The sequence below is a fragment of the Motacilla alba genome, chromosome Z (assembly GCF_015832195.1).
Source record: "Motacilla alba alba isolate MOTALB_02 chromosome Z, Motacilla_alba_V1.0_pri, whole genome shotgun sequence".
Lineage (NCBI taxonomy): Eukaryota > Metazoa > Chordata > Aves > Passeriformes > Motacillidae > Motacilla > Motacilla alba.
The window spans coordinates 41,070,688-41,081,802 of NC_052046.1; the positions used below are offsets into that span (position 1 = coordinate 41,070,688).

General features: G+C 42.0%; 1 protein-coding gene across 1 annotated transcript; it reads right to left on the bottom strand.

Moving 5' to 3' along the window:
- Nucleotides 1–3,002: 3,002 nt before the first annotated feature.
- Nucleotides 3,003–6,991, bottom strand: LOC119696114 (Golgi to ER traffic protein 4 homolog). Its single transcript, XM_038125691.1, is given in 2 exon segments — nucleotides 3,003–5,708; nucleotides 5,711–6,991. Coding segments are annotated over 2 exon segments (843 nt in total). The 5' UTR covers nucleotides 5,784–6,991; the 3' UTR covers nucleotides 3,003–4,938.
- Between the last annotated feature and the right edge of the window lie 4,124 nt (nucleotides 6,992–11,115).

The following is an 11,115-nucleotide window of genomic DNA, read 5'->3' on the forward strand; positions in this document are numbered from 1 at the left end:
AATTGTGGAAGTGTGAAATCCAATGGTACCTATCCCATAGAGCCATAAGCAAAAGCGTTTCTAGATTACTGAAATCTTCTACATTGTTGACTTCTGTTTTCTGAATTGCCTTCATTACTGCAAGTAATTAGAAAAGAGGGGTGACACAAACCATATGTGGAGGTTGAAAAGAAAAGTTTAAAATAAATTGTGGCTTCCAAGAACCAAGAATTTAAAGCTTTGAATGTGCCCTCCTGTTGGCAACCAGCAGGGAAGAAGAGCTACAGGGGGATTGGTTTCATTTGATTTAAACCAGCCCATCAATATTTGGAAATTAAAGGGATAATGCTGTTTTGGCTCATGGAAAGAAGTGGCTCATGAAGTATCACCTTCCTAAGTAAGAGAGGTTTCAGAGTTGCAGTTTTTTCACCTCTCCAAGTTGGTGATATCTGAATCAAAAGTAAATCCTGATGTTCATTTAAACAGGATATCTTTCTTTTTTTTCCCCCAAAATCTCACAGCTGAAGAGACAATAAAAGTATTAGATCACATTTATGCACTCTTTGTCTTGCAATGGAAAACAAGAGAAATTCAATTTCTTATATCTACACTACATTAAAAAAAAAAAGAGAAAAGAGAAAAAAGGGTAAGTACCTAGCACATAATTAGTTTGGGGTTTTTTTTTTGGTGTTTTTTTGTTTTTTTGTTTTTTTTTTTTTTGCTTCATAATAGCTCTACAGTTACTTCCTTCCTGAAAAAGTCTTTAAAAAACTGTTCTAATCACACTAGAAATAAATCAAGTGCTGACTTGTTAGTTAAAAGCACCAAAGCACCAACAGCCCCTGAGTAAGAGAAGCAAAAGCCCTGCTATGGAAAGTCAGCAAAGTTCTGGATCAGGTCTAAGTTATGCAGGAAGATATGGTATGTCTTTCAACTTTTTATTTGATTGCCAGATTAACTATACCTTTTCATAATCAGGAACACATTAGACTGCATAGTCTAAACAAAATTACATATTAATGTTTATATATCAAATATATGCACACTTTTCACATAGGTACAGAGACTCAGAAGAAAATCCTTCAGTACAAATTCATCCATCCATTGTGGGAAAAAAAAACCCTACAGAGATCCCATCAAGTAAAACATCTGTATTTCACCAAAATCATTATAGTCAGCAGTAGTAAGTATTTAATGAAAAGGTAGATACATTTATCACAAGCAGACATAACTGCAGAACTCATATTTTATTTTAGCATGTACACTCCTTACTATCTCAGGAGTTTCCTAGTTCTGCTAACAAAACTGAGACTTAGTCAATAATAAACCATATCAGAGCTGAAAGAAAACTGTGTAACAACATAGCAAAGTCAAAAGGTTGAAATTTAAGGCCCAGTCAGCTAGCAAATATGATGATATGACAGGCAAGTTATTTGTGCTTCAAATACACTGATTTTAATATTTAATAGCTTATTTCCAGCTCTTAAGTTTTAGAACAAATAACTTCCTGACAAAGTACATAAAGGATCTGCTCAGAGTTAATGAATCGCATCTCTGGGAGAAAAACACCAACCAATCAACCCAAAAAACCAGCTAGGGTTTGATTTATTTTTTATTGTAAAGAATTGCCAGTTTAACTTCTTTAGTCATGTTTTGTCTCTGGACCTAGGGAACATGAAAGCAATTCTTATCAATAGAGTACCTTAATGCATTCTGAAATGCAAAATATGCAGAACACCCACATATGGAGTAACAGATTGCTGTTAAGGTTTAGTAAAAGTTGTGCACTCTGAAAATAAAATGTCCAAATCTTGTTGTTAAAACCACATTGCAATTTCTGATTCTACACTCTTAATAATGTATCAGAAACCCAGTATACAAAACACCCTTTTTAAATGTATGTGTATATGTGTAAATATATAGCACTATTTATTTCTATACCTGACAGTACCTGTTGGCCTACAGAATAGATCAACTCCCTCACCAGCAAGATTGTAAAGAAACACCATGTATGCTAGACTCCAGAGTGATGTGCTCATGCATGATACTCTCCTTTGGCTGTGTCACTGGTGCCCACATGGATGACAGGAGGTTGTGGTCTGAGGGCTTGGCAAAAGCACCCCAGATCAAAGGCCCTGACAAGCAGCAAACCTTCTGAGACAGAGAGGTCAGCAAAAGTAAAGTCTGCAGCCACCATGACTTGCTCTGTCCTTGTGAGGGGCTCAGATGGCTTTCCCAACCAAGCTTGTTTCTGTTTATTTGTTGTCAAAGTATTGCACCTGAGTGCCTTCAGTTCATATCTGCATGACCAAAAGGAGTCATTCTCCTGTTGCCAGGAGTCACAAGCTCCCAACATTTCCACCTTGGGAGTCCCAACTTTGCCACCTTGCTAGTCCAAATCTACTACAGAGTCCAGCATTGCCTTTTAGCTGTCTTACCTCTTAAGCAGCTATTGAAGATAAATTCTTAAAATAAGATATCACTATGGAGTTAATGGGGTTTGTTGATGATTAAATCATTATAAAATCATAATTAAACAGTTATTGAATGATAATTAAATAGTAATGTAATTAAACAACTACAGCTCAATGGACAAAATGGCCTCAAGGCTGAGGCTACAGATTTCTATGGTATAATGTTGTTGATTTGTAGTTATCCTGCCTTGGTGCAGGAGTACAGCCACAGCAGTTTTAGTTTTGGCTAGTCCTGCTCAGGATGGTTCTGTTTGGCCGTGATAAGTTGTGGTGTATACTCCTTGGTTCCTGAGAAGTCAATGGCCTGGCACAGTTCTCTGGGTGTGCACAGCAGGGCTGATGGTGGTGATGCCTGAACCAAAGTGCTGTTCACTCAGCCAGAGTCCTGCACCTATCATTGCTGCAGAGGGCTCCAGCACTTACCTCTGCACAGGCACCTCCTTGGAGGGATCCTGCTCATCCTCCCTGGTGCTGTGTGGTCTGCTGCCTTCTCCCATAGCTTCTGCACCAGGCAGCTCTCTACCTCAGCCAGACCTCAGCCTCCTCAGTGTCACCCTGGGAAGAGGCATTTGGCACTCCATATAATCCTACACCTGCAGGAAGGACCCCCCCTCCGTGTTCTGTTAGAACATCATCTGAGCTGGTGCTAAGGGGCATGCTATCATGCTGGCTCCAGCAGAGTCTTCAGCAGTTCTTCTGTCCACCTTTGGTGTCCCCTGTAATGGGAGTGCTGTGCTAAAGCCAGCTGCCCCTCACCAGTGGATCACTGCTGTCATCTGGTACAGCTGAACAGAAGTAAACACTCCCTGATCAGGAGAGCACTGACTTGGAGCTGCTGTGTTCCACAATAAGGAAAACAGAAGGAGAGGCAGCAGTGTATCTCTATCTGAGAAAAATGAACTGGTCTCTTATGTGCTAAGTCCCCATTTGCTATCCCTGGTTACCACTACATTTCCTTCTTCTGTTCTCTAACAGTTTGTAACTAAAATGGGTTCTGTTGAGTGCAGTCCATGGTTGATTAATGGAAAGATAATTCATGAGAAGGCTGCTGCAAGCACTGGTTTTGTAGGTGTTTATTTCATTGAATAACATAGAATAGGAGAGGACTCTAGCTCAGAGCAAGGGCAACACTTACAGTTAGATCCAAGTTTGGTATTAAAGCAGTTTCCCACATTCTCCCAGCAGGAGTGCTGACTTGCTTATGACCTTGCTTATATGCCCTTGTTATGCAGATGAAAATTCACAATGTGTAACTTAGTTCAAGATTTCAGAAAGAATGTGAGTTTTCCAATCCATGCTGCAAGTAAGACAATTGAAAACTTGCTTGTGTTCTCTGTGACATAAGCGGACAAGACCAACAGGCAGTCATTGATAGAAATTTTCAAGGTGTGCAGGGCAGCTGATAACGTGGGCAACAGTGTAACATTCCAGAGAGTCAGGCAGGGAAGGAAAAGTGGCAATGACCCTTATTATTGCAGAATTGATGTCCTTAAATTCCCCATGGGCCAAAAGAAATTACGATCCAGCTTAAAAATGGGCCTACCACTAAGTTAACAGTGATCCTGCACCTGTGCATTCCAGTTTGGGAACAGGCATCAGCACCTCCAGCACCAAAGCTGTGATGGGCCTGGAGAGAAGCTGAAAGCTCATCCCAAATCTAGGGAGCCACCTATAGGCTGGTTACAGGACAGAACGGCCATGCATTATGCAGATTCCTGTAGCTGTAAGAGAAGGGATTACAAGTGACCTCGCCCCTGGTAAGTCACAGTTGTACTAATTAAACAGCCTTGCCCTTAATAGGTTGCAGCTGTGACTAATAAAGGTAAGTGTGATAAAAAGGGTGGGTTGGCTGATCAGGGAGAGCTTTGAGAAAGAGGACCTTGAGGAGGTAGAGGAGCCTTGAGAAAGAGGAGCATGCAGGATGAATGGTATGTATGTTACTCATAGCAGTGGAAGCAAGTTCTTGTATCAATGTTTCTTGGATGTGCATCTCAAATTATGCTGCTTGGCTTGTCTCACAGTACTTTTGGAACCAGCATTGCAAATCAATTATTCAATTGCTCCCCCTGCCTTTCAAGATCTTCCTTGGAAGAGGGCAGAAGGCAAGGAGGCTTTCTCAGAACAGAGATGGTATTGGGTAGGCTGTGAAGGACAAACCCCATGTTTATGCTTTATTGAAAGACTGTGCAAAAGGAAACACTGCACCAGAAACTGCAGACTTTTTAATCAGTCCCAGCCACTGGATTGGCAACCCACAAACAACTGTTCCGATTGGTTTGTTTGGCTACTTTATGTTGGCTTCTTTCTTTTTTTTTTTTTTTTCATAAGTAATGTAGACTGACAGTATAATCATTCCAGCAATCCTTTCTAAAAGACCAGAAGAGCCCTTTTAGGAGCCAAGAAACAGCTGCTGGATTCAAATTCCAAAAGTGTCTTTAGAGTCATCGAATCATCAGATTTACACAACACCTGATGACATCAACATTCAGTCGAGCTCAATAGGACTGCTGTCTTCCTGACCATCTTCTGTGTTATCTTCCCCAGTTCCCATCAGACTGTTCAAAAGATTTCCTAGCAATCCCTCATAGGATGAGGCCTGCTTGGGTGGAACTCTGAAGTAAAGCTGTCCTATTCTATCTAGGTACTCATTATACAGGGGGTCTCTTTTCAGTGAAGGGTGATACTGTTCACACAATACTGTACATATTGTTAGTTTTCCTCCATGAACTGCCAACAACAGAAACCAGATGAAGTTTAGCAGTGGTTGCACAAAGGGTGGACCCTTCTCTATCAAAGGATGTTTCTGTATGTATGTCGTAAAAACAACTGATGCGCTGGTCTTATTTTTTAAGCAGAGAAATTGTAGTATTGCCTGAGCTAAAAAAATGTCCACCTCACTGAGGTATCTGCGGGACAAGGAGTATTCCACCAGCATATTTGCGTAGCCGTGACCATCTGTTGAGTGCAAGTGATACCAAGATTCACTACAGTTTTGCTCTTTCCACAGGGTAACAGCTAGGGACTGATGTAGTTTTGGATGTCCAAGTATTCCTGATCCCCCACTGGGCCATTTTAGTGCTCTGGATATGAAAGTCACTCTTGCAGGAGAACTTGGATCCATTAAACTAAACAATTTAGCCAAGTTTTCTAAAAGGTCTTCTGCTACTTTTGCATCCGACTTCTCCAAAGACTCCAAAACCAGCATGTACTGAACAGCAGCACTGTTTTGCTGGTTATGACTGAAGAACAGTAAACCCCTGAATACATTAATTCTCTTGCTTCTGCATGTTTTGCCTGTGACAGGTACCTGAAGAAGAGCGTCTGGTGCATCTGGATATTATTGACGTGATAACGAGTTACATGATAAGAAGGAAGGCAGAGATAAGGCAGCCCGAGAGTTGCTCAGGATAAGACAGCCAGGAGCTGTGGAGGAACACGGCCTTTGAGTCATGGGAAGAAACGTGGCCTGGAGTTGTGAGGAGACAGCACCCAAAAAAGAGCAACGAGAAATAACACAGCTGGGAGAAGAGCTGCAAAAGTCCGGGTTTCAATTGTAAGAAGCGGTATGCTGCAGTCCGGCAGGGTCTTGGGGCAGTGCCGTGTTCCCCTGACTGCTGCTGGGTGCATGGACACCCAGCCCACTGGCGAGCGCCCTGCCAGCCCTGGCTGCCCTGGCTCTTTCACCACTCCAACCTGAGGATGCAGCGGGGTGGTCTGGCTAAAGCAGTGAGTGGCAACGCGGGAGCGGCAACAGAACTCAGAGAGACAGAATCATGCCTATGGTGACCCACAGAGAGCTGTAAGACACCAAGTTGACTAAGAAGAGGTAAACCAGCGCAAGAACTAGAAACAGAGTAGTTTTATATGCTAGCAAAACATGTATTGTATTTAAATTTTTGTATAATTGTTAATCCTAAGCAGAATATGTAAATATGTTTAAATAAAGGTTTCTTTTATTAAAATAAAAGGGGGAAATATAGGTGACCTTGCCCCTGATAAGTCCCAGTTCTTCTAATTACTAAAGAAGAATTACAGCCTTGCCCTTAATGGGTTGCAGCTGTGACTAATAAAGATAAGTGTGATCAAAGGGGTGGGTTGGCTGGTCAGGGAGAGCCTTGAGGAAGATGACCTTGAGGAGGTAGAGGAGCCCTGAGGAAGAAAGAAAGATCCAGAGAGACAAAGAAGAACAAAACAAGGAAGAGAGTTGTTGCAGCAGAAGATCTGCTGTGAGATCAGTCTGGGTCTGATGGAGTTAGAGACTGGCCTGCAGTCATAGTTGAGCTAGGTAAAAGCCTGTGGTCAGCAAAGAGTCATTTGGAGTCATTTTCCAGCAGGAAATAGCCAGCAGTCAGAGTCTGCCAGAGAAAGCAACAGTAGGAGCTTGCTGTAGTCAGAGTCAGGATGGCTAAGCTCTAAAGAAGAATAAACTGTCCAAGTGCCGAGTCCTGCACTTTGGCTGCAATAACCCCCTGCAAAGTTATAGTCTGGGGACGGTGTGGCTGGACAGTGCTCAGGTGGAAAGGGACCTGGGAGTGCTGGTTGACAGTCATCTGAACATGAGCCAGCAGTGTGCCCAGGTGGGCAAGAAGGCCAATGCCATTCTGGCCTGTATCAGGAATAGTGTGGCCAGCAGGAGCAGGGAGGTCATTCTTCCCCTGTACTCGGCACTGGTGAGGCCACACCTTGAGTGCTGTGTCCAGTTCTGGGCCCCTCAGTTTAGGAGGGACGTTGAGATGCTTGAGCGTGTCCAAAGGAGAGCAACGAGGCTGGTGAGGGGCTTGGAACACAAGCTGTATGAAGAACGACTGAGGGAGCTGGGGTTGTTTAGCCTGGAGAAAAGGAGACTCAGAGATGACCTTATCACTCTCTTCAACTTCCTGAAGGGTGGCTGTGGTGAGCTGGGGGTCGGTCTCTTTCTCTAGGCAACAACAGACTGAACAAGAGGACACAGTCTCAAGCTGCACCAAGGGAGATACAGGCTAGAGTTAAGGAGGAAGTTTTTCACAGAAAGAGTGGTCAAATACTAGAATCATCTGCCCAGGGAGGTGGTGGAGTCACCATCCCTGAATGTGTTTAAAAAAAAGACTGGATGTGGCACTTGGTGCCATGATCTAGTTGAGGTGTTAGAACATGGGTTGGACTTGATGATCTTAAAGGTCTCTTCCAACCTAAAAATTCTGTGATTCTGGGACCCTTTTCACATTGTTAAATGAGAGTCTGTGTCTTAGCTCATTTCTACCCCTAACGAGAGGTCTGCTGCAACAGATTCCCACCTTCCCACCACAGACCATTGACATAATAGAAATCTAAGCACTGGAGTGTTGAAGTGCATCAGGACTAAAAAAGGTGAATGAGATTTCAGTGATGGAAATGAAGCACTGAGGGCCTGGTAGCACTTCATAGGACATTTCATAGGAGATCCCATTAGATAGCTTTCTCTTGGCACAATCACAGCTCTTCATTAAGGTCTCTGGTAAATGAGGCAGCTTGTTCACTGAAGAGAGATTAAAAATAGAGGTGCACTATTTGCACATAGAGCAGTAGTAGAGGATTTCCCACTCTCATGGCATCTAGATGTTTTGCTCAGAAACAGGGTAAAAAAGCCCACCAACCTCTGTCTTCTTTGCTATGTTATTCCCTTCTTCTGTGTTTGTGTGCAAAGAATTGAGCTACTTGCAAATGGGTGAAAAGGACAACTTTGTGAGATGTAATTTAGTTCTGTGCTCTCACTTGCACTAGCGGTCAGGGTATATCCATCACAATGCATTTGCTCTGCCCTCCGAGGCAGGAAAATATGTCAGGGAAGCATCCATCCTGACTGTGCCATGTCATAGGAGATCTGATCTGCTCTCTGCAGGAAGTCTTGGAAGCCACTAAGTGGAATATTCTTAAATTGCGATTGCTGGTTTTATTCAGCATGTTAATTTGCTGGGGGAAAAATGAGGAATAAAAAAGCAAAATACTAGTACAAAACATCTTGGGAAAAATAGGCAGTACCCAGTTTTTCACTGAAATGTAGTTAAGAACACTCTCTCATGTTTAGGCATAACAATAAGTAAAATGTTACAGAAAAACAATCTACCATTGGAGTGCAGCAAAGGAATTCCTGCTGCTCTTCTGTGTATCTTTAATGCTCTTTGAGCGAAATGTGTATGTATAGGCAGCATAAAATATAGACCTCTTTTCAAAAAGCAATGTTTTTCATTGCTTTCTACAATGTGCCCCTTATTTTTAACAAGGTTCTAGATGTCAGAGCAACTACAAGCAATTAGTACAGGGAATGAAAGGGTAGTGCTGCAGCAAATGTCCAAGGCTGTTATGTTTACCAGTCACCAAATGCACACAGCAAGCATGTAGTAGGAAACAGATGCCTCTTAGGTAAGGTTTAGGGACTGTGTGCACAAGCTCTTTAGACAGATACAGTGGCAAAATGGAAACTGCTACCTCAGACTAGCCACATGATAGTGTAGTAAATTGCCTGGGCTCTAGAGATTGTTTCTTCTACCAACTTTCTGGTTTAGTTTACTCCCCACTTCATCCTGCTCTGTCAGATGAGTAACATGTTCTGTCAGAGTCCTGAGCTCAGTAAGGGAGTGTTAGTGCTACTGCAATGCAAAATATCAACAGCACAAGTCCAGGCTTACTGTGTGCAAGGGTTTTGTACGTTGCCTACACACCAAACGTTTAAATAACATTTTGAATATGGGTTGTTTTCAAATGAACATTCACAGGAATCTAGTCTGGGTTAAAGTCCTCTACACCATTCCAGATATGCAGGGAAAGACACTGGTGGTCAGCAAAGACTTCTGCACTTACTGCAAGTTATATCATCACTCTTGAAAGGGACAAGAACAATCCTTCCACTTCAATGGTGCAAACAGTTTTTTCTTTCTCATGTTCTGTACAGCAACTATAAGCTGACCATAGATTATCTACTTTGGAAGAAATTGTCCAAAAGCATTATGTAGTCTGGTGCTGAAGGTGAAGTGCTGGCAGTGAAGAGTTTTACTTATCTCAGACAATTTATTCTTTAATTTTGGGTACATGGTCCCATCCTCAAGTCCCTTTTCTTCAGTTCCTGTGGCACAGTCGAACAAATGCTTTTATTCTGCAAGAAAACAGTAGTATTCCTTGACAATACACTTGTGTGAGTTTCTACGTGGGACTAAGAGGAGGATCTGAAGTCCCAAGTCCATGCCCTCTCACAGGAGTGACAACAAGCCTCCGCTAAGCCCCATTTAACCAGTAGATGGCAGAACTTTAATCTTTGTTTTGCTGCTGAAAACGAAGTTCAGTAAACTAACTGCAATTTTCTGAAGACTTATTTAAAGAAAGACAGTTAAGTAAACCAGTGCTAAGATCAGAAGCAAATTATAACATATTTATTAAAATATGCCAACCACAGAATTTCCTTTGGAGGATGCACAATCATCTAATTAAAGAGCAAGATGCAGTAGGCCCTCACTTACTTCAATAACCAGAATCTACTATAATATTTCTGAGAGGTCTTCTGGGAGCTGTCAAAATCTCTATTTTCAGACTTGTACTCCTGTTGCACACTGACAATTTGAACAGCTTAAAACAGTCATGATTAACAATGAAATCTCACCATGAACTCCTGCATGAGCCACCAACCATATTTTCCTGCACTCAGGACAAGCTGTAGGCCATAAACTGCAAGCTACTATCTTACTATCTCTTCAGTTCATTCACAGATGGCTTCCCAGAGTCAGGAACACTTTTACTGAGTGTTGAACTTATTTGAATATATAAATTTATATGTTTTGTAGAACATAGTATGTTAAATGATATACCCTTAGGTTCTTTTTATGGGGACACAGCACTCCAGAGCAAACCTCATCAAGCTTTTTCATTATACTACATCGAGCCAGGAAAAGCAGGACACATGCAGACACTTCTTTTTGCTGACAGCTCCAAAGCTCTGGGTCCTCTAGGCTGCCAGCTCAAGTTTATTGCCTCCCTGTCCGACCTATCCTAGCCCAGTTTGAGACTGATTGCAGCAATCCTGTGATTGCAGCAGTCCTGTGGTTGCTGCAACCTCAGTGATCAGCTGAGCGTGCATGGAAGATTGCTACAACACTGAAGCCTACTGCTGTATGTTAAAGCTATATTGACTGTAACAAGCTGAAAACAATCTCTTGGCAATTCAAAGCATTTTTAATTTCTTGATAGGATCAGAAAGAGTGAAATATGTTGAGAGACACAATAGTCAGTAATTGAACAGATATGATGTGCTCCCTGGACTTCCAGGATGTTAGTGAATAACCTCAAAGAACACTCCAGAAGGAATCTGCTATTAGACCAAGCTTCTTGGAAATGGATTTCAGTAAGACAGAAAGGACAAAGGACTGACACATAGTTCTTCATCTGTTGTGAAATAATTTAATGAAAAACTCTAAAAGCATTCTAGGATGCACATGACTGCAACATGAAAGGCATTGTTATTCCTATTTGCATCAATTTTCACTGCAAGAACAGAAAATAATTTTCTTTAATCCTGATTTAGCACAATGCATGATTGTCCAAGAGAATTATTGGACATCCTTGCAACCTGACCCTAAACCCAAGAACCCATTTCAGTAAACATCTTCCTAAAAACAATAGATCTTATATAGTTCTCACCTCCTAGCAGTCTTGGGAG